The 23,714-nt window shown below is 48.6% G+C and overlaps 1 protein-coding gene across 3 annotated transcripts in view; it reads left to right on the forward strand.

The window, feature by feature from the left end:
* The first annotated feature begins 1,280 nt into the window (after positions 1–1,280).
* Positions 1,281–23,714, forward strand: part of LOC136395923 (adenylate cyclase type 10-like) — a 62,917-nt gene continuing 40,483 nt past the window's right edge. For 2 of the 3 annotated variants that reach the window (XM_066371460.1, XM_066371464.1), the window contains exons 1-12: positions 1,281–1,417; positions 4,230–4,407; positions 8,710–8,860; positions 9,507–9,611; positions 10,808–10,846; positions 11,033–11,176; positions 11,381–11,586; positions 12,893–12,989; positions 14,986–15,074; positions 18,081–18,272; positions 20,170–20,288; positions 21,967–22,043. In XM_066371460.1, coding sequence (XP_066227557.1) covers positions 8,713–8,860; positions 9,507–9,611; positions 10,808–10,846; positions 11,033–11,176; positions 11,381–11,586; positions 12,893–12,989; positions 14,986–15,074; positions 18,081–18,272; positions 20,170–20,288; positions 21,967–22,043 — 1,216 coding nt within the window. In that variant the 5' untranslated portion in view covers positions 1,281–1,417; positions 4,230–4,407; positions 8,710–8,712. The remainder of the gene's footprint in view (positions 1,418–4,229; positions 4,408–8,709; positions 8,861–9,506; positions 9,612–10,807; positions 10,847–11,032; positions 11,177–11,380; positions 11,587–12,892; positions 12,990–14,985; positions 15,075–18,080; positions 18,273–20,169; positions 20,289–21,966; positions 22,044–23,714) is intronic. The other variant, XM_066371461.1, reaches the window with a different exon arrangement.

Genomic DNA, 23,714 nt, shown 5'->3' on the forward strand with positions numbered 1-23,714 from the left:
ACCATCTGTCCCTGTCTGCACCCCATTCGGAGTGCCTCGGCCCATCTGAGTCTCCTCCACTCGCTGGGGTGCGCAGTTCACAGCTCTGCGGGCCTCAGTTTCCCTGATGCCCGCGGCTGTGCTCACGGAGCCGCAGGGACTGGCTGCTGCGGGCTCGGGCCGCTGCGATGGGGAGGTGGGAGGAGCTGGGTCCAGGCCTGTGCCCCTCCATGCCAGGGGCCCGGGCGAGGCGACGCCCAGGGTCACCGTGGTGCAGGCAGGCTGGGACGGAAAGGAACGGGCTGGAGATGGAGAAGGACCTGCGCTGTCCGCGGGCCAGGGCCAGTGAAGCAGGGCTGCCTGCCCATCCGGGGACCTTCCTGTTCGAGCAGAGGGGACAACGGACTGGGCTGAGCCAGCTGACCACTGCCGCTGTGGGCTCCCACGCAAGTCCCAACCCGCACGTGGGCGGGGCCTGAACCCGCTCCAAAGCCGCGCTGAGGCTCAGCGCCCCACCCGCTCAGTGCGCGCACTGGGAAGGGTCACGGCGTCTGGTGCGCGCTCCAACGGCGCCCTGTCAGCCCCACCGCGCCCTCGCGCTCCCGCTGCCCCTGGTCTCTAGGGGTCTCCATCGGACCGTCCGTCCGTCTGTCCGCCCGCCAGGTGCCACTCGGTCCCCCTCCCAGCTCTTCCCGCAGGCGCGCTGCCGCCCTCCCCCAACTGGCGTTGTGTTTTTTTCCCCTCTAATTCTCCGGGAGCTACTCTTCTGTGGCCAACTGTTTCTGTGCCCCGAGGCCACGCTGTAAATGAGATGTTACATCTGCACCGAGCTAAGTAAACACTTTAAAATGAATAATTAAGTGAATAAATAAAAATAAAGGACAAGTCAAAATTTTCCCTCACGAAAGTCCCTGAAGATAACTTCTGAATTCAGTATAACTGGTAAATTTCAAAGGCCTGGTAAAAGCCATAATCATTGACCAAAATTCGGTGGTGTTTGCTTGCTCAGGAGATCCGTGTCTGTGTGATGGTCACCCACCATCTGTTGCCTAATTTCACTGACCGTTACCCCACTTGTCCAGACAAGAGAACCAACTATGAGGCTAGGCGCCTGGAGCTGGCGGGGGTGGGACATGGTGGCGGGGCAGTGCCAGCCAATCAGGAGCTGGTTGGACAGGGAGGCGGGACAGTGCCAGCCAATCAGAAACACAGTGCGAATAAAACTAGGGGCTTCTGATGAGGGCGTGGCCAGGAAAACTGCCGTTAGACAAGTCTGTCATTTTAACTGTCAGCTCAGCTCGCAACAGACGTAGAACTTATGCTGTCTTCAGGAAAATGTCAGCCAGACCCCCCTCTTGTTTTCTACACTCCTAAAAGGTCTAATCCCTGATCTTGGCTCTGGCCTTCCTCAGCCTTGGAGGAGGAGGAAGAGGTGGAGGTACGTGGAAGCAGGAGTCTCAGCAGGTGACCCTCTGGCAAGGTGACAGGTGTTGGAGCTTAGAGGAAAGTGGAAATCTTTGCACTAGGAATCCAGGTTCACTATACCTCTGTCTGTGTCAGTCTTGTGAGAAGCTGGAAGGCATAAAGGTTGCCTGTGGCGTTTATCCCAGGGGCGCCATTGTTCTCTCGCTTACCAGCTCTACCTCTCTGCAACTTCTCAGGGGTGGTCTCCTCCTCCGTCATCACCTGTGGAGGGCGCGGAGGATGCTGGGAGACAGGTGGAGAGCCTGACCTGTAAAACAGAAGCCTACAGTCAGAGGCCGACTAAGGTCGGCTGAGGCCCTGGGTGCAGAATATTGGACCCCTTCAAAAAAAGAGGGAAAATAAAAATATGTACATGTTAACCGTTATTTTTAAATAAATAAAAAATATTATGTACTATTAATATTAAAATTGCACATATAAAACCAAACTTGGTGTCATTAGAAAAAACTGTAAAGTTGGGTTTTTGCGGGGCCCTTCAGAAGTTGGGGCCCAGGGCATGCCCCCATGCCCGGGACGCCTGCCATTAAATCCACCTTTGCCTATAGTGCAGAGGAAGACAAACTAATCAATAGGTAATCAAGGATACTGAAATAGGAAGTAAGGCATATAAGTGTATTGATACTTAGTGCCCTACAAGCTCAGAGGAAATACTGTCTTGGCTAGAGTGGTCTGGCAAGGTTTCCTGACCAGCAACATTATCCCTGTAAGCTCAGAGTACCTCCTTTTTTGGACTCATAAAATCTTATTTTACATATTGATGAAAGAGTGGGTGAAAACTGAAATCTGTTAGAAGTTCCCGGAAGAGCTATTTACGGAAACAATAAGGGATATGGTTGACCTTTAATTTCATTTTTGTTTTGGGATACTGCTGAGCTCTCCCTAAGCAGAGTGAAACCACACACTCTCCTTCATCCCAGAAACTCTGTCGCTGCATCTTTGGGGCTTGTTCTCACTCTCAGGCATCCTCACTCCCAGGTGCTTCCATGCTTTCCCAGGGCCCACTCCACTCTCTCCTGGACTGCGACTGAGTCCAAATTATTGATGGGGTGTACCAGCAACGTGCACTGAAAGTGCTCTAAAATGAAACCCATACTGTCTCTGGGTCATAAACATCCCAAAGTGTCATAAAACATACAAATGGGACGTGGTAGAGAGCACATGGACATCCAAACCCCGCAGACCTGGGCTTTCCCACAGTGCGACCTAAAGCAACAGCTCTGAGCTTCAGTTTCTGTATCTATGAAATGGATAGATGTCTGTTTATGCAGGCCGGGCCTGCCTCCCAGTACTGTTTTGAGGATTAAATGAGGCAACCTAGGTAAAATGCTTCACATAAAAAGGTCTGAATAAATTATGATCCCAATGTGGAAAGTTCCATATCACTGATCATTTTCTGATGGTGCAGGTTTTATTTTATTTTTTTGTGACAGAGACAGAGAGAGAGATAGATAGGGACAGACACACCAGAAGGGCGAGAGATGAGAAACATCAATTCTTCATTACGGCATCTTAGTTTCTCATTGATTGCTTTCTCATATGTGTCTTGACCAGGGTGAGGCACAGCAGACCAAGTGACCTCTTGCTCAAGCCAGTGAGCTTGGGCTCAAGTTGGTGAGCCTTGCTCAAACCAGATGAGCCCACGCTCAAGCTGGCAACCTTGGGGTTTCAAACCTGGGTTCTCTGCATCCCAGCCCAATGCTCTATCCACTGCATCACCGCCTGGTCAGGCTGATGGTGTGGGTTTTAAAGCAGAAAACTTCCTCCTAAAATAGACATTTACTATTATCTTCTTATGGGTGTTCTTAAGAAAAACTCTCAGGTACTCCCTTTAGATGTCTTGGCCTCCACAGCCCACCACAAATAATTTATTTTTTAGTTTCCCATCTGCATAGGTCATCATAATCTCCAAATGTGTCTCCTTTTCTTGTCCAGTAATCATAGACTTAGAGAAAGCTGTCTGAGCTCTCAGATCACCTTATTGAATGGAAGGTTGGCAATCATCTAATTCATCTTTCCACTACATACCTGGTACAGACTGGCTGGTAGGTAGATACAAAGCCTCTCACAAGGAAAACTAGTACTTTCTGAGACTGCCCACTTCAACACTCACCTTTACCTTGTTTAAGTTTGCCTCCCAAAGATTGACAGCCATCAATCCTAGTTGATTCTTCTGGAGAAAACTCGAACCCACTCTCCCCCTGGTGTTAAAACTAAAGCAAAACAGCCTGACCAGGTGATGGCACAGTAGATAGAGCTTCGGACTGGACCTGGAGGACCCAGGTTCTAAACCCCGAGGTCGCCAGCTTGAGCGCGGGCTCATCTGATTTGAGCAAAGCTCACCAGCTTGAACCCAAGGTCGCTGGCTTGAGCAAGGTGTCACTCGGTTTGCTGTAGTGTCGTCCCCCCCCCCCCCCCCGTCAAGGCACATATGAGAAAGCAATCAATGAACAACTAAGGAGCCACAATGAAGAATTGGTGCATCTCATCTCTCTCCCTTCTTGTCCATCTATCCCTATCTGTCCCTCTCTCTGACTTTCTCTGTCCCTGTCACACACACACACACACACACACACACACACACACACACACACACACAGAACTAAAGCAAAACAGCCTGGACTATGTATGGGGGGAGGGAGTGGTATTGCCGAGATCAAAAGGGTTGCTCAATAAAATGCATTATTTGGGAAGATGTGTTTAAACTGTTATTATTTATTTAAACTTCAAATTTAACTAGATGTCCTGTTTTTATTTGCTTACTCCAGCATTCTTTTAAGTGGCAGCCAAAGAGATGGTAAACAGGCAGGAGGGGGAAGGATAGAGCTTCCACCTCACTCAAATCCGCTCAGTCCTGCTCAGTACCATCTCAGTTCTGCGGCTCCTCAGCACCCCTGAGGAAACCTCCTCAGAGCGTCCGTTCCTACTGAAACCGTACTATTTAAGGTAACATACTCTTTGATCAATTAGCTTCCTCCACTGAGGGAAATAACACCAACTTTCATTTCTCTCTTCAACCCTCCTATGAACCTTTCTCTTGCTTAGCCATGTGTAATCTCTACTGGCGGGAAAAAGTAGGGGAGTCTTTTTGTTGAATGTAGGGGCCCACATTAGACTTTGCACAGGGACCTATGTCTCCTAACTTTCACATTTCAGTTCAAATATTTGAAGACAATTGCTATTTTCACCCAAACGTCATCATCTGACATTTTCAATCTCTCCCATCATTCTTCATGTTTGTTAGTCAATGAACCTTATGTACCTTAAGATTGGGTTGCATCAAGATGGCCAATAAACATACAGAAAATGTTCTTACTTTCATTAGTACCACCAGGGAAACCAAACCACAGATGCCACTACTACTCACCTCTCAAGAGATTAGCAAGTGTTAGCCAGGATATAGAGCTCTCTGGACTCTCACATTTTACTTGTGGAATATAAATTGGTACAACCTCTTGGGAAAACTGGCAGGATCTACTAAAGTTCAATATGCATATATCCTATGCCCCAGCAATTCCATCAGGTATATGCCCAAGAGAAAAAGCATGCATACATATGTTCACCAAAACACATGTAGAAGAATGTTCTTAGCAGCGGTAATCCTAATAGCCTAATACTGGAAACAACCTATAGGTCAGTAGTGGAGTGGATAAATACTTTGGTATAAGCAGGTGGGGGAATATGATACAGCACTGAAAATGAACAGCATCGATATACGCACAACGTGGGTTAGTATCACTAACACTTGAGAGAAAAAAATCAAAAGTGTATAAACAGTATAATCCCATTTATATAAAGTTAAACAATGGATAAAGGTGTTCTGTAGTGTTAGAAGTCAGGAAAGAGGCTCCCTTTGGGGAGAAGTGAGAGGGTGACTGGAAGATAGCGTGATAGGAGCTTCTGTTGTGCTGGAAACGTTCCCTGTCTTGATATGAGTGGGGATTACCTGGTTCTGTTCCCTTTAAAATAATCCATCAAGCTACCCACTTGTGAATTGTGCATTTTTTGCACATGTATGCTTCAATATAAGAGATTTTTTAAAGATAGCATTAAATACGCAGTAAATCTAGCCTTTCTCACCACATGCTTATACATTTGATTTTGTTAAAATTCTAAACAGCACTTCATTTATTCTTCTGAGATTTGATTATTTCAGTCAATTAAGATATTTGGAGATCCTGACTGTCATTCTCTGCACTAGCTCTCCTTCCAGTTTCGTCCTTATCTGAGTCCTCTGGCATGCCATGAAGGCTTCCCGCTCCGTGGACAGAGGAATGATAAACCAATACCCTCCAGGTCTGATTGTTCACCAGCAACCATATTTTCATCACTCTTACCATTTCATATCTTACCCACGAGGATGTGAGAAATTTAGCAAAATGTCTTGCTAAAGTCAAATTACATACATAGCATTCTCTTGGTTTAATTTTAATAACTCTTCAAAAGAAGAAAATTAGTCTAGTTTGCTCTTGGGTCTGAATCCATTTTTGACCCCTTTTAATTACCTCTTGCTGATCTAAGGGCTCACCTATTATCAGGTATCAGCAGAGGCTGCTCACAGGTATTCCGGGTAGGATTACACTTCCCTACCTACTTGAAATTAGATGTGTCACCCTGGCTGGCTGGCTCAGTGGATAGAGCGTCAGCCCGGTGTATGGACATCCCAGGCTTAATCCCTAGTCAGGGCACACATGAGAAGCGACCATCTGCTTCTCTCCCCCTTCCTACTCCCCTTTTCTCTTCCCCTCCTGCAACCAGTGGCCAACTGGTTTGAGAGACGGCCTCCAGCACTAAGGATAGCTCAGTTGATTCGAGCATTGGCCCCAAATGGGGGTTCCTGGGTAGATCCTGGTCAGGGCACATGTCTGTCTATCTCCTCTCCTGTCACTTGAAAAAAAAAATAGATGTGTCTGCATAACTTGCTTTGGCCAATGTCATGTGGGTGGTAATGAAATACATCCCTATTGGGAGAGCACTTTAGAGATGAGTCTGTCCCACTGAATCATTTTCCCCCATCTTGGCAGCCAGAATGTCCCAGCCTGGGTCCCAAAGTGAAGGCAACAATAGAACAGAGCCTCGTCCAATGGACATGGAACATGAACAAAAGATGAACAAGGGATAAGCCTTAGTTATTTCAAGTCACTGAAATTTTGAGATTACTTGTAAAATGAAGCAAAGCCTATTCTATTCTGACCAATGCATCACAGTGGCCAGGCTGTGTTTTCTGGAATCCACAGCTAGCATCTATCTTTTAAAACTCAGAACATCTCCAATATTTCAGCTCAACCTTTGTTCTCCATTATTTTTTAAGATTATTGACATTCTAACAGTGCTTTCAGTATTAATAGGTATAGGTCATCTGGGGCTGGCTATTTGAATTTATTTATTTATTTATAATTTTTCCATTGACTTGAAAGAGAGAAGCATCAACTCATTTTACATAGTTGTTCCATTTAGTTGTGTACTCACTGATTGCTCCTTGTAAGTCCCCTTACTGGGGGGGAACCCTTGACCTCTGATGTGCCAGGTTGATGCTTTATCCACTGAGCCCCCTGACCGGGGCTTGAATGTATTTTAAATGATTGGGTGCTTTATCACTACTTTCTGAGCTTGGGCTTCCATTATTTCCTCAGCAATATTTGCTATACTTTTCAATTCTCCATAGTGGAGAAGGCAGCAACAAAAGAAAGGTTGTGTATGACCTCCTATGTGAGCTTTTTCCTGTTCCTCTTACACTGATTACCTTGCTTCCAATAAAGCCTAAAAATCCCTCTGGTTTCTCCCTTTTTTTTTTTTTTTTTTGGATTTTTCTGAAATTAGAACCAAGGAGGCAGTCAGGCAGACTCCCACATGTGCCCGACCAGAATCCACCTGGATGTTTACCAGGGGGCGATGTTCTGCCCATCTGGGGTGTTGCTCCCTTGCGGAAGGAGCCCTTCTAGTGCCTGAGGCCGAGGCCATGGAGCCATCCTCAGCACCCGGGCCAACTTTGCTCCAATGGAGCCTTGACTGTGGGAAGGGAAGAAAGAGACAGAGAGGAAGGAGAGGGGGAAGGGTAGAGAAGCAGATGGGCGCTTCTCCTGTGTGCCCTGACCTGAAATTGAACCCGGGACTTCCACACACTGGGCGGACTCTCTACCGCTGAGCCAACTGGCTAGGGCCTCCCTCCAGTTTCTCTTAACTTGAGTATTCTCCCTGAGTCTCTGCTCTGTCTGAGCATTCTGTTTTCTCACACTTTTCCTGTAAGTGCATTCAGCACTGATCAAATCCTCTACCTGAAATTATTCCATCTGCTCATTACTTATTGACTGTTCCTGGTACATGCTGTGCCTTAAAACTGCCCTTCAAAAAACAAAAATAAAATAACTTAGTAGCTATATGCTTCTTCCTCTCTCTTTTGTTCACTTCTTAACACTGAATTCACCAGGGCTTTTCCTTTCAAAGATTCTTTAATCCCTAATATTTAATACATATTTTTAGAGGTTGCTCTATATTTTAAAGTTTTTTTTGTTAAATACAACAATGTTTTCCCTGACTTGAAATAAATATATCATCTTAACGCTAAGATACACAGTAGCTGCTTCACTTTTTCCTGTAACGCTGTTTTGTACCCCAACATGACGAACCTCTGGTTGACATTACTAACCGTTCCTCCCTGTTGGTCAGTAACAGTTCCTCTCTTTTTTCTTTTATCCTCTTATTTTCTCTATCACCTGTTCCAGTAACTTGGATTACTCTGAAGACGTTGGGGATGTGATTCCTGCTTGAGGTGGGAGAGTGGGAGCATTTAATGGGCCTCAGCACCTGAAGAAAGGCCTTGGGAAGTCCTCGTTTCCTCAGAACTAACTGGGTAACAAATTCAAACTCCCACATTTCCTTCCGCTTACAGTTCAAAGCCTCACACACCCACACACATACATGCTTTAAAATTTTCACCTCTATGTAAGACTATCCTTTGATACTCTTAATCCCTTATTCCTATATAGTACTCCTTTCTAGTCACCATTGCATAAATAGTCACACACATAAACTCACGTCTATACTATTTTCTTTTCTTTTTAAAAAAGGGTCTATCACCATTCAGTTAAATAAACAGCCCACAGGTTAGAACCAAGCAGACACAGAAAAAGAAACAGGAAAGTGAATGAGTGGATCAAACTCAGACGTCCTCCATTCTCAGCATTTCTTTCCAGAGGTCTGTTTGGGGACTATCTGCAGTGACAGTAAAACCCTGCACATTTGCCCTAGAACATGGACATGCAAAAGGATGAGTCAGAGGACCGGACCATCGCCAGGGTAGCTGCTCACCTCCCGGACCTCATTCTGTATGGCCCTATACCTGCAGAGCGGCCCTCTGTCATGGAGTTTGACGGGACACTAATGTTCGTCGATATTTCAGGCAAGCGCACAAGGGGTGCTGAATGTGGGTGACCAGCAGGCTCGCGTCAGAGCCACAGTGGAGCTTGGAGATGGAGGCGGGCGGGGCATTGCCTGGCTTTCTGGGCCGCTATAGCAGATATCCCTCCTGAGAAAATATCCTCCCCTATCAAGCTCATCCTGTCACGGCAGCCTTTAAGGTGCCCAAGTCTCACACCTGGACTCCTGGGCTCCAGTGTCCCTGCCCCGGGTTCACTGACTCCATCCCCAAGCTTCACATACACCCCAAGCAGAAGTGACCTCAAGAAATGGTCTCTCCAGATACTGTGTCCATCTTAGCAGTAAACTGGCCACCACTTCCGACTGTTGGAAGTTTGTGTGCTTTCATCACATGGGATGGGAGTTCCAGAGCCCGCTGAAGGAACTGCATTCATTCCTGTATATGGTGAGAGATTTGGAGGGAGAAGGACCTGGCACGTTTCCCTGACCTTTAGACCCATAGATGGCGGAGGCTGCAGAGCTGACCCTCGACCAGCCACAAAGACCTTTAAGGAGGAGCCCTGTCCATTGTTAAGGGGGAACCCTGCTTCTCCCCAGTGTGCCCTCTCATCCTGCCTCTGTCTGGCTCCTCCAAGCAGCCAGGGCGTCTACCTGCCCATCTCTTACAGGCTTTACGGCGATGACGGAGAAATTCAGTAGAGCCATGTACATGGACCGGGGGGCCGAGCAGCTGGTGGGGATCCTTAACCACCACCTAAGTGGAATAGTGGAGAGTAAGTGTCTCCGCAGGTCCCTGGGTGAGATTCCTTCAGTTCATTGTTTTTCCACATTTATTGGTTATGACCTGATCGAGTACTATGGCTCAGCACTCTTCCTTTTCCCCAGGAGATGTGTATGAAACCAGTCTTTTTGAGATATAATACAGTGAAGTAAAGGAGTGTGTAAACAAACCTCACCGGTACAGACTAGTTGAAGGAAAGAACATTGTGCATTCACTGAAGGCCTGAGCTGAAGGCCACCTCTAAAAGAACTATAGTAATAAGTATTCTTAGCTACATTACGTTCAATAGTCCCCAAAAGCTAGCGTTGGCTTAACCCAAAAGCAGCCATTAAGAGAATGCTGTGTGAACAGATTAGTGATTTGTAAGTAACTCATCAGTAACATGTCTCTGAATGATGGGTCCCAAAGCAAACAGAGCTGAGGGAAGACCCTGGTCTCCCTTCCAACCTCTGCCCAGCACCGTGCCGGCATTATCCATATGAATGACTCGTGAAGAAAAGGACTGACTGTTGCAGTAAACTGTGGGTCTAGTCTTTCCTCAGACCCTGAGTTCCCCAGTAATACCTCGTACCACTCACGAGACAAAATGCAATGCTCCTGAAAAGCAGGCACTCTATCTAAATTTTTTTCTGCCTCTCCCTCAGCCCAGCAGTATTGCACAAATGTGCGAGGAAGCATCAGTAAGAGGCAGACATGTCCATTTACGTCACAGAGGCTAAATATGCAAAATGCAAGTTGGTAATAAACAAACCCTGTGCTGACCCCAGTTGTGACGTCCCTTTTCCTGGTTCTCAGTGCGGATGGGTCCTGTCACACGTGCCCTCACTCAGGGTCACTCGGCCCCAGCTCAGAATACTTACATTGATCAGTATAGAGCCTTCCATGACCACAGGGATAGGGTAGGTGTCCTGAGGCCTCCTCCGAAATCCCAGGCCCGCCTTTGCCATTTTTTCCCGTTTACAGAAGTGGAGCGTGTGCAAAGTCTCGTACAATGGACTCATTCTGCCGCTGAGGAAACACCCCCAGATGGGTTTAAGTGACTTGTCTGAGATGCCATCTTAGGGATAACTCTGTTCTCTGAATTGCTGCTTTCTTGACCTAATTTCTAGTCCATGGATGAAGAATGAATTTTTATTAGCTTTAAACAATAAGAGTTTGATTTAACTTTTCTTCTTCAATTTTTCTCAGCGGTGTTACTTTACGGAGGGGACATCTTAAAGTTTGCAGGTATGGGGCTTCCTGGGCCGGGAGGGCGGGAATGGAGCCGAGGGTCCTGCTCGGACACGGAGGCTTGTTGGGGCAGCGGCGGCCGGAGCCTGGGCTGAGCAGCGCGTGGGGACAGTGGGGACAGATCTCATACAGAGCGACTTACACCTGTCAGGTCAGGGGCCCCGGCGTGTCTGTGTTCTCCAGGTGACGCGCTTCTAGCCCTGTGGAAGGTGGAGCGGATGCAACTGAAAAGCATCATAACGCTGGTGATTCGCTGCAGCCTGAAGATCCACCAGCTGTTCAGGCTCAAGGAGTCCGAGGAGGGCCTGGAGGTCCGCGTCAAGATCGGTGAGCGTCCGAGCAGGAGAGAGGCCGACGGCGTCTAAGGGGCCGCTGTCCGGGAGGACGGACACGGGTGGAGGAGTTTCTGGCTCCGGGAGCCCCAGACCCGGAGAGGCCTTCTCTGGTCGCTGTGGGATTCAGAGCCTGGGTTCGCTCTGCGGTGGCCCCAGGTCCCCGAGCCCCGCGCACCTGTCGTCCGCCCCCCGCCAGGCCTGGCCGCCGGCCACATCAGCATGCTGGTCTTCGGGGACGAAGCCCGCGACTTCTTCCTGGTGACCGGACAGACGGTGGACGACGTGCGCCGGGCGCAGAACTTAGCGCAGGTGAACGACGTCGTGCTGTCGCCCAACTGCTGGCAGCTCTGCGACCGGAGCATGGTTGAGATAGAAAGGATTCCGGACGCGAGAGCGGTGAAGGTATGCGGGCGCTGTCGCCTGCGGGAGCTCCGCTGCTCTGTGCCCGGGACCACCTGTCCGCAGAGCCCCTGGGGCGGGGGCGGTCTGGGGCAGACCTTCAAGAGAGAAACACCACTTACTCATGCATTCACTGGTTGATTCTTGTATGTGCCCTGACTGGGGATTGAACCCACAGCCTTGGGGTATCAGGACGATGCTCTACAACTGAGCTATGCAGCCAGAGCATGGAATTCATGATCTTGACCTGAATCTTATGACTGGTGATGTTCCTAATACTGTTTTGGGCATCAGCCCCTTTGCCCCTTTACACTTATAACAAAGAAATGATGTACAGTTTAACCAGGTGTTTTTTGGTTTTTGTTTTTTTCAAATCCTAGCTTGATTACTATCTCAACACAAAGTGGCTATCTTTTTTTTTTTTTAGATTTGTATTTATTCATTTGTGTGTGTGTGTGTGTGTGTGTGTGTGTGTGTGTGTGTATTTTTCTGAAGCTGGAAACAGGGAGGCAGTCAGACAGAGTCCCGCATGCGCCCGACCGGTATCCACCCGGCATGCCCACCAGGGGCCGATGCTCTGCCCGTCTGGGGCGACGCTCTGTTGCGACCAGAGCCATTCCAGCGCCTGGGGCAGAGGCCATGGAGCCATCCCCAGCACCCGGGCCAACTTTGCTCCAATGGAGCCTTGGCTGCGGGATGGGAAGAGAGAGACAGAGAGGAAGGAGAGGGGGAAGGGTGGAGAAGCAGATGGGCACCTCTCCTGTGTGCCCTGGCCAGGAATCAAACCTGGGACCTCCGCACTCTACCACTGAGCCAACCGGCCAGGGCCTATTCATTTTTAGAAAGAGAGGAAAGACACAGATGGAGGGAGGAGCAGGAAGCACCCACTCTCATATGTGCCTTGACCAGGCAAGCCCTGGGTTTTGAACTGGCAACCTTAGCATTTCCAAGTCAATGTTTTTTTATCCACTGTGCCACCACAGGTCAGGCTCAGGTTTTATTTGAATTGAAATGTTAGTAAAGGAAAAATAAAAAGAAAGAAAGTTCTAAGAGTGGAAAAGTATATAGCTTAGCTGCCTGGAATAGCTCTCTGTGCAAACACTTAAGACTGAGATCTTATCGACCAATTGGAGAGGTGTTTTACATAATCACATACAAATTAAAGAACTTGATTGTTTAAGTGCTTGTCTTTTTTTATCATCTCTGGGACATTCAGAAGCATGCTCCCTGCCCTTTCAGCTGCAAGATTACCTTCTAAGGGCCAGACAACCCTCAAAATAACCGATATCTTTTCTTTTTTTAAATTTAGGTTCTTTTCTTAAAACCACCCTCTACTTTTAACTTTGATGAATTTTTTAGAAAGTGTATGACTTTCATGGAGAACTACCCTTCCGGTGACAAACAAAGTAAGTTCCCTCCATGGACGGAAACTCTGCCTCCCCCCGTGGTCAGGAGGCTGCTCCACCCGTGCCAGGGGCCTCCTCAATTCAGTGCCCGGTCCTGAGCAGCACACCGAGGGCACCTCCTCCCTGTCTCCAGGGCAGCCCTCCTTGGGTCCCTACCTCTCCCCTGACAATGACTCCTTTCCCTCATCATCCAAACATGTACGTCTCCCCGTGATGGAAGAAAAAAATAAAACATCCACGAACCTTACTCTCCTAATCTTCCCACCAGACTTCTCACCAGACTGACCCTGTCCGGGCCTCCTCTTCTCTGCAGCTTCTTATTGTTAGAATTAATCAGTGTCCGAAAAGACCAGTGTAACAGGCTTTATTGAAAGGAAACCTGCCGGGCTGGCTCTCAAGGGAGAGTCGCGCCAGGCACAGCCTGGGACCAGGCTTTAAGGATTTGGGGGAGGGGAAGTAGGAAGGGTCCTGGGGCATTTAGCTGATTGGCTGCTGGACAAAGGATGGTCTTTTATGGAAGTTTGAGCATGTTTAACTTCTAGCGGCTTTCAATCATCCAGAACTTCTTGGCTTGTGACATCAGACATTCCTTGGTGGTTGGTCATCTGCTGCGAGCCCTGAAACGAGACTTACTGGCAGGATTAAAGAAATGAAACCCAAGACTTAATGATTTATTCACCCAATTAGTCATAATTGCATGCACCTCAAGGGGCGTGTGCTCAGCTGTTCTCCGATCTTGGACCCCTGACATCTAGCTTCTTACCGCTTTCTGTCCATGTCAAGGCCACAAACGACCAGCAACCTGCCGACCCGGGTGACCCCTCTTCAGGCCTCAGCCTCGGAGGCTGGCCTTAGACTGCTCTCTTTTTCCGGACATTATCTCCACCTCTGTCCTTGGCATCAATAACATTCTTTCCTAGTTTTGCTTTTACCCTTCAAACCCCCAATTTCACTGCCCTTTGCTTAGTCTCCTCTCATTCCTGAAATGTCGGCGGTTCTAGGATCTGTCCTCGAAACTGTCCTTGACCCTCTAGTCTTCCCTGCTCTCCTCTTAGAGAGCATTCGTCCATGCTTGACTCCCAGTGGCTCCCAGCGGGCTGGGACTAGGGTGACGAAAGCAGGAGCCTGGGACACTACATGGAAAGACACCCCACTCTCAGAGCCTTGCCCTGACCTTTGTCCTGAAGTGTAGACTCACACAAACACTGCCCGTGGGCCGTCGTCTCTGGACGTCTAACCTGCACGCCAACATCAGCATGTTGTCAGAAGACAGTTTTGGTGATACAAACAAAGGTTATTTAGCACAAAGTGGACAGCTTATTTGACATGACATGGGCAGTTTCCTTCCAGAGAACTGCAAAATGGGGCCGAAGTCAAGCTTTATAAGGCAGGGAATAAAGAACAGGAAGAGACACTAGAAAGGATCTGATTGGCTGGGACCGCCCTTGTTTGACATTTGGGGGTTGACTGGCTGGACAGACTGTTTCTGAGCGAGCAGAGCGTCTACAGGGACAGAAAGTCATCTAAGTTTCGGTTTGCACCACGGCAACCAGGGCGGTGGGAGACTTGTCTAGGCTCACGCAGCAAGTTGCTCTCACGCCTGAGATGAAGAGCCAGTCTCCTGAGTGTTACTCCCGCTGTCCTTCCAACCCTATCCTCTCCTTCATTCTGCCACGACTGTCCACTACTGTCATCCCCTCATCTGTCCATTCCCATCACCTGGGGCACTAGTTTTAGCTCAAATCTGGAGGTAAAACTCTCTCCAAGTTCCAGAGCGTGATGGTAATTACAGTTGAGCTTTGAGCTACATGCAAGTGGATTTTGGGAACCCCACAACCTCTAAGAACTTCTCACTGGGTTTCCCATGGCCCTCTTTAGCGACTAACTACCCTGGAGCCCCCTGGCTGACCTGGGATGACCACTGCCCAAGGGACTGGGGGCCGGAAGGCTCCCGTCTCCCGCGTGCAGAGCCAAGCCTCCCTTCTCTGCCCCCCAGACCTGCTGCGGCTGGCGTGCTCGCTCGAGTCGGACCCTGAGCTGGAGCTGTCTCTGCAGAAGTATGTGATGGAAAGCATATGGAAGCAGGTGTGTTCGTCATCTAACTTGTTGGCTTTTGGGGTGTCGAGGAGCTTGAACTGCTGGAAAGATCAAGAAAACCCATAACTAGTAATCTATCTGTTCCATTGAAATGAGAGGCAGACTGACATTGTCCATGTATAGGGGACTGTGGGATTTATTGTTCATATCAGGATACTCTTCAGAGTTAGAGGGACATTATTCATAATGATACAGTGACAGCAGGTGTGAACTAGGACTGTGCTGCCCTCTACAACTGGACAAACTGGAACTGTCCCAAGCGCGTGAGAACCTATGGCCACTCTTTCTGTGTGTCACATAGCGGAGGGATACTGGGTGGGTGAGCAGTGAAGGGACGCTGCATGGGTGAGCGGTGTGTGGTTCACCATGTCTCCAAGTCACGGTCTTAGGTCTTAAGCGTTGAAAATTGGCATGCAGATAATTAAAACTCTCAGGACCACCTCCAGCCCCCAGAGTTGCCCCTTTATTCGCTCAGATCTGGGCTCTCTCAAACCTGGGACTCCACAGGGATTCTGTCGCTCAGCAAGCACCGTGTGCCCGGCAGTCGCGGTTTCCTGCGTTCCTTCTCCCCAGTCCCTGGTGGGTATCCCATCTTCATGTTACACACGAGGAAAGGGGACCCGAAAGGATGCCAGGGACTTTCCTGAGGCTGTAAAGTAAGCGCTATAGCTTAGATTTAAACCCTGTTCTACCTGAACTCTACCCCCCCCCCCATTATATCCCCTCTTAACATATGTTTGTTTAAATCCTTAATCCCATCAAAATGCAATTGTGTCCTGTCTTTCTGGGACCAGCATGACCAGGGGCCAGTTGCCTTCCTAGTGTGGGTTGAAGAGGTGTCAGAATGCACCCCTCCCCCTTCAGCTCAATTTAAAAATACTACCTCAAACCTGACTGGTGGTGACGCAGTAGAGCATCAACCTGGGACACTGTGGGCCCTGATTTGAAACCCCAAGGTCAGGAGTTAGAGTGTGGGCTTGTTGGTTTGAGCCAGCTTGGATACGGGGTCACCAGCTTGAGTACAGGGTCATCGGCTTGAGCATGGATTGTTAACATAATCCCAAGGTCACTGGCTTGCAGCCTAAGGTTGCTGGTTTGGGCAAGGGGTCACTGGGTTGGCTTGAGCCCTCCCCAGCCAGCCCCATCAAGGTATGAGAAGCAATCAATTAACAACTTAAGTGGAGCAACTATGAGTTGATGCTTCTCATTTCTCTCTCTTCTCCCCACCCCGTTTCTCTGAAAACAACAACAAAAAACCCAACTACCTCTAGTGCCTTCAATTCTGCAATTGTTTGACTCTTCAACATTTTTGAAGCTTCAGGAAGCGACCCCTTCCTCCCCTTTCTACCACCAGGACATATGACACCTTATGCTTCTTCAGAGGCTGATAGAATTAAGTGACAAAGTTTTATTCAAGGGTCTTAAGATCAGGGGACAATATCAGTTGACACCCAGAATGTTCTGAAGAAAAAAGTTGCAAGTTCTCATAGTGAGAAGTGCATTCTTGAGAAGAAGCAATCCTGCCTTCTTACCTTCAGGACTGGTCTGAGATAATGACTTTCCAGATGTCAGGGGTCTGGACCCGTGAGCACTCTTTCCCAAGACGTCCAGAGGGTTATCCATAGGATTTAGGGATCTCTCCAGGCATTGCCGAAAAGTTCCAAAGTTTAAGTCCTCTGTCTCGTTAAGGTGAAATAATGTGTTTGCACGTTTCAGTTCATTCTAGTCTAAGGAATTGTCACTAGCTTGGCTGTGGTGACTCCATTTTGTTTCTTTACTCTTAACTCAGGGGGCTGAGGGAAGATGAAAGACAAGCCTTTCACACTTTCCCAAGGCCTGCCCCCACCCGAAAGCACAGAGAAGGGCTCTAGACTCTAGAGTCTAGAAGCATGTGGTTGTGTTTTCCAAACCAAAACCCAGGACACAGGGCACCTACAGAATCATCTTTAGTTTAATTAATTTGTTCAACAGATTTTAACATTTGGTAATTAATAGTATTCATTCATTTAATATTGATTACTTAATAAATTTGTTTGAGCAGCCATCACGTTGGTCAGTTAGAAATAACTAAAAGTTGTCTTTTAGAAAAAGAATAAAATTCCATGAAAGCAGGGCCATCCCAGCCCATTAGGAAACATGACTGCAGGGTTTCCTCCTTCACCTACAGGATATGTTTTCTGTAGACCGTCTCCACGGAGAATCTTGCACTCTTATGCTATTTGGGGAAGAAATAAAAGCAATAGTTTTCCTCCATCAATTTTCTATGCATTTGACTTAGCACAGTTCCAGGGTCATGGTAGGCAGGGATAACTTGGGAGCACTGTCCTTGGGGAGGGGAGGGGCGCCGAATGGACCATGCTGCCCAGGGAGGCAGGGATGTGGAAGATGGAATGTTGGGCTGGGAGTCTGGAGGTTTGGGTTCTGGTTTGCTGCTGTCTCCCCAGGTGATCCTGGAAAACTTGTGTTATTTCTCCATGCCTCTGTTATCTAATCAGGAACATGGGGGGGCAGGGGGAGAGGGGGTCACCATGCTGATTTAATTTCATTTAAGGATAAAGTAGGACAGAATATGAAAACATTCTGGAAGGTACCAGGCTATGAAAATATAAGGTTGAATTACATAGTGTGCTATTCTTATTCCTAAACTGCAAGAGAACCCAAAGGAACAGTAATTTTCTCTCTCACTGCGATGGCTCATATTGGTGTGAGGAAGCTGCCGTTGGGACAAGGGACAAGTTGCTTTCCAAAAATTAGCAAGTTCGTGAATTCCCATTGCAAGATATTCTGCTAGTGAAGTTGGTTCCATCTGCTCGACTTTGGGATGGCTTCGCCGTGCTGTGCCTCACACACTCAAGTGACTGCAGCTGCCCCAGAGAATCCTGACTGGCGATTTCCCAGCCAGGGATCATTTCTCGTGTGGGGTTGGGGTGATGTCAGGAGTAAAAATGTGAGCTCAAGGACCGACACTCAGGAAAGTCTCTCTCTACTTGGCAGATCAATGACAAACAGCTCAGGGGCTATCTGTCTGAGCTTCGCCCGGTGACCATCATGTTTGTGAACCTGATGTTTAAGAACCAAGACAAAGCAGAAGTTATAGGCTCAGCCATCCAGGATTCCTGCGTGTACATCAGTTCTGTCCTGAGGGTCTTCCAAAGCCAAATCAATAAAGTCTTCATGTTTGATAAGGTACGTGTGAACTAAGAGGTGGGAACCCACCAGTAACGGGGTAAGCCTTTATGCCCAGGGATGTTAGTGAGAGGAAGGGAACAGATGCTTTTAACCTCAGAACACCAGTCTCCATTTATACTCCGAACAGCAGCTAATGTGGTAAACGTGGCACCCAGTGTGGTCCAGGCATTGTTCTCAACATTTTGCCTATATTAAAACTCATTTCATCCTCATGACCAGTCTGAGAGGTAGGCGCGCAGATTACCATCCCCATTTTACAGATGAGGATGTTGAGGCAGAGGTGAGGATACCGAAACAAGAGTATGTAACAGCTACTACATGATGGGCTTCACCAGCTCTCCCTCACGTTGACCCCCAGCCCATCTCCCAGAGGTTCTAGGGCAGGTGCTGCGTGACTTTCCCACCCCAGATGCTTGTTTCCCCCAATGCCCACCTGCTGCATCTGCACTTCGCTTTCCTGTGAGTTCTGTAGGGTGGGGAAGGATGAGAGAAAAACAGAAATGATAAACAAAGGATGACAGAAAGGCTGGTGAGAAAGGACCCTCCATCTCAGGCGTCTTGTGTATCCTAGGAGCAGAGCATTGAAAGACTGCGCTGCACTAATCACTGATTCAATAAACATTTACTGAGCCCTCAGCAGAGGGCTGGAAGGTAGGATTGGGCAACCAGGAGGAGTAAGTCGCTCACATTGCCACCAGGCAGAAAGGGCCAGTCTTTTTAAGGAGGGTGGGTTTTGTGCTCCGCGAGTTCCGGGACAGCGGTGGCTGCCTGTGGTCTCCAGCACGCTCTTCTGTACTCGTTCATTTGTATCGTAAGGAAAAAGCACAAGGCCAAAGAGGGCAGCCTTCAGTGTCCTGCAGACCTGGCTCTGACAATTCCTGGCTTTGTGACCTTCACAAATCATTGATCTTCTCTGGGCCTGGGTGGTCCGTGAATAGTGATAGGGATGTTATTGGAATGGGGATGGGATCTGCCTCACATGATTGTTGCAAGTTTTAAAAATGTGTGGAGCACTGGTGGCAACGCCTAGCTCCCAGGCACCACGCAGTCAGGGGGCTGCTGGTCTCGTGGCCAGAATGAGGCCAGTGCTCACCTTGCTGAGCCACTAGGTGGAATTTCCAGGCAAAGCAGACCCACTGGCATCCCAAGATAGTACCCTCTCGTCCCTACACAGACCTGAAATCAGTGTTCCTCCTCACTTTAAGACAGAGCTCCGTGCCAGTCAGGACCTGACCTTTTACATATATGACATTAAGTTTACACTTTTCATATATACTCTGTGGTATATATGCTACATAATAACATATAACACATAGTATACTATATATACTATATTAAGTATATGTAGACCATGAAGTAATTTCCAAAGTGTGCATGTGTGTTAATTATGTGTATAAATTCTATATAACATTATAATTGTTTTAAATCTATGATATTAGTCATTTTAGTAGCCAGTTCCACAGACCTAGGTTACATCCATTTTCAGACTGATAACCGGAAGCTCGTGGAGTGGACTTGACTTGTCCAAGTTTCTGCCCCCGGGAAGTGGCCTGAGAGCACAGATCTCCTGACTCGAGCTGGTGCCTCTTGCGCTGCTCTGTGCTGGCTCTTAGACTTGCCCTCAGCATCTTGCGCCACGTGGCCTTGGCCGCCAGCGCGACTAGATGGGCACTCAGGTGTAGCTCAGCACAGCCCACTGACTCTGGGGCAAAGGCAGCCCTTCTTGGGCTCACGCCAAACTGCAGATGCTGCTCTAGAAGTTCTACCAACTTCACTAAAAATAAAAAAGGTGTGAGAGAAGTCGTGACGAAACCTGATTCAGAAAGTGGAAGTTTCTCCCCACCCCCAGGGAGCCCTCGTCCACCAGCTGTGTTTGCTGACTCCCTCTTCCCAGGGCTGCTCCTTCCTCTGTGTCTTCGGTTTACCTGGGGAAAAGGTGCCTGACGAGGTCACCCACGCTCTGGAAAGTGCTGTGAATATATTCAACTTCTGCTCTCAGGTCCAGGAAATCCAGTGAGTCGGCAGGCCTCAGGCCCTTTCGCGGAGTACGGGAGACAGGATGAGGGTGGAAATGCAGGGCTGGGCTTGGCTGAATCCCTTGTCCCCTAGCACACCACAGAGGGGCAAAGCCAGCCCTGCTGCATGCGACAGGGGTGGTGAGGGTGAGGTGGAGAAGGGACACCCCTGAAGGCCAACATGTGCTAGGTTTGCAAGGGAATCAGACTGGGCGTTTCTCTGCTTCTGGCTTTCTTCTTGGTCAGGCTCCCCACACCATGTTGGAGAGCTGATTTTAAGTAACTGGGAGAGAAAATGAGTCCTGGGGTTGGAACGGTCTGGGATGAGCTGGCCTCAGGGTGGCACACTCTGGAAGAAGCTGCTATGGTGAAGGCTGCCGTCCTGAGTCCTGGCTGCCCCAGAGCCCCGGCCCTCGGGCTTCCCCAGCCTGAGCTTCCCAATGACCCTGACTTGAAGCTCTACTCTATCAATTCCAGGGCCATCCCCTGCCCTAAATAGTTACAGCCCCAAGTCATCTGTCTACACCAGGGGTCGGGAACCTATGGCTCGCGAGCCAAATGTGGCTCTTTTGATGGCTGCATCTGGCTTGCAGACAAATCTTTAATAAAAAAAAAATAACGTTAAAAATATAAAACATGCCCTGGCCGGTTGGCTCAGCGGTAGAGCATCAGCCTGGCATGCGGGGGACCCGGGTTCGATTCCCGGCCAGGGCACATAGGAGACGCACCCATTTGCTTCTCCACCCCCCGCCCCCCTCCTTCCTCTCTGTCTCTCTCTTCCCCTCCTGCAGCCAAGGCTCCATTGGAGCAAAGATGGCCCGGGCGCTGGGGATGGCTCCTTGGCCTCTGCCCCAGGCGCTAGAGTGGCTCTGGTTGTGGCAGAGCGACGCCCCGGAGGGGCAGAGCATCGCCCCCTGGTGGGCAGAGCGTTGCCCTGGTGGGCGTGCCGGGTGGATCCCGGTCGGGCGCATGCAGGAGTCTGTCTGACTGTCTCTCCCCGTTTCCAGCTTCAAAAAAAAAAAAAAAATATATATATATATATATAAAACATTCTCATGTATTACAACCCATTCAATTCCTACCACTCATGTTCATGGTTGTGGGTGGCTGGAGCCAATCACAGCTGTCCTCCGGAACAATACCAAATTTTTATTGGATAATGCGTAATGTACACGGGTCATTGTATGGCTCTCACGGAATTACATTTTAAAATATGTGGCATTCATGGCTCTCTCAGCCAAAAAGTTTCTCGAACCCTGGTCTATGCTGGGGGGTCCTCATGGATTAGCAGAGTCAGGTTGTGATGCCACACACCTTGTCTGAATTACAATGACTCACTCTTTCCAGCAATAATGGAGAGACTTATACTGTTTACAACTAGTCCAGGTGGGGTGAAGACAAGTTATTTTCTAGAAAAGTCACTCAGATGATGACTGAAAAGTAGCAGGAAAGTGAACTGAGATACCACCTATAAGAACTTTGTTCTGGGTCTCAAATTCTTCACACCTCCAGGCCACATGTCATTGCCCTGAACTAAGTCCACACAGAAGAGAGTAGCAATTGGTTGAAAATCCTTTCCCACCCTCCCCACCCCACCCATCACCGTGCCCCCCTCCCCACCTTCTCCCTGTTCTGTGCCTTTATCTCCCCACGACCCTCTCTGTGCCCGGTGCCAGCACCGTTTCCATTGGCGTGACCAGCGGGATCGTCTTCTGTGGGATCATCGGGCACTCCGTGAGGCACGAGTACACAGGTATGCTGGGCTGGCTCAGCTCCAGCCTTCTGTTGGCAAATGCCACGTCAGACTGCCGGGCTCTGCGGGAGGGTGGGCAGAGAAAAGGGAGGCCTGGGCCCTGCCTGCGGCACGTCCACTGCCTTCTAGCCAGAGTTTGGCTTTGCCTGCTGACAGTGGGGTACCGCCTGGTAGACTGGGGCTGTGCAGAAGACACAGGTGGTCAGGAGAGAGCCACGGGGGGCTGCTAGCCTGTGGAGTGCAGGGCCTTTGTCAGAAATTTTCTGTTGACATTCAACAGCTGCTCTTCCTGGTCCCTGGGCTGGGTGAACCACTGCTTCCACATTATTACTGTTGGTGTTCCCAGTGGATGACATTAATCTCTAGATTTCATAGCTCTTGCTCCTATTTCCCCCTACAACCCTTTTAGGGTTTTAGATGTTCAGAAATAATACGTCTAAGCACTGGAATAGTTAGGTCTGATAGGCTGCAGTCTCTGAGAGTGCCTTCAAAATCACACAGGGGGTAGAGTTGGATGGCAGTGAGGCTGGGGCAGAGTTACCAGGGGCTAATGGCTTTTGGGACAGGGTGATGGGTACATGATTCATGATACTACAGTGGTCCTTCGTCTATCGCCGGTGTTAGGTTCCAGAATACCCCGCGATAGGCGAAAATCTGCAAAGTAGCGACCTTATATTTATTTTACTATTTATATATATTTTAAGGCTTTATAAACCCTCCCCACACTCTTAAAAACCTTTCCCACACTCCTAGAAACACTTCCCATGCTCTTAAACACTTTCTACACTCTTAAACTTATGTAAAATCCTGTGATATAGCGAAAGATCCGCGATACAAAATTAGATATATACAATTTAAAAATCCGCAATACAGTGAGACCGTGAAAAGTAAACCACGATATGGCAAGGGATGACTGTATTGTTAGTGTATGATCAAATTTCTCCATAATAGTTTCTTTTTTTAAATGAATATCTTGGTCAGAAGTATTTAAGTTTATGTTGAAGTACAACATTGATTACCTAATTAGTAGTACCACTAATTGAGGGCTGACTAGCAGGCCGTTCAGAGTGATGTATGTGTGTTAATGCATCAATCTTCTTAAACTGCCCTCTGAGATAGGCACTGTTATTTCCATTTTACAGAGTGGGAGACTGAGGCACGGAAGAGTGAAAGTCATTTGCTAACTTACCAGTGAGAGGTAGAGCTGGGTCTCAGACCTGCATAGCTTGGCCACAGAGTCTGTGCACCACAGCGCCTTAACCTTTAAAATGGCCCCCAAGCTTGACCAGGTGGTGGCGCAGTGGATAGAGCGTCGGACTGGGATGCAGAAGGACCCAGGTTCAAGACCCCGAGGTCGTCAGCGTGAGTGCGGGTTCATCTGGTTTGAGCAAAAGCTCACCAGCTTGGACCCAAGGTCGCTGGCTCAAGCAAGGGGTTGCTCAGTCTGCTGAAGGCCCGTGGTCAAAGCACATATGAGAAAGCAATCAGTGAAAAACTAAGGTGTCGCAACAAAAAACTGATGATTGATGCTTCTCATCTCTCTCCATTCCTGTCTGCCTGTCCCTCTCTCTCCCTCTCTCTGACTCTCTGTTTCTGTAAAAAAAACAAAAAAACGGCCCCCAAGTCAAGCCCCCACCCTTTCCATCCCCAGTATTCACTATCAAGGAATCA

This window comes from Saccopteryx leptura, chromosome 2 (genome assembly GCF_036850995.1).
Source record: "Saccopteryx leptura isolate mSacLep1 chromosome 2, mSacLep1_pri_phased_curated, whole genome shotgun sequence".
Classification (NCBI taxonomy): Eukaryota; Metazoa; Chordata; class Mammalia; order Chiroptera; family Emballonuridae; genus Saccopteryx; species Saccopteryx leptura.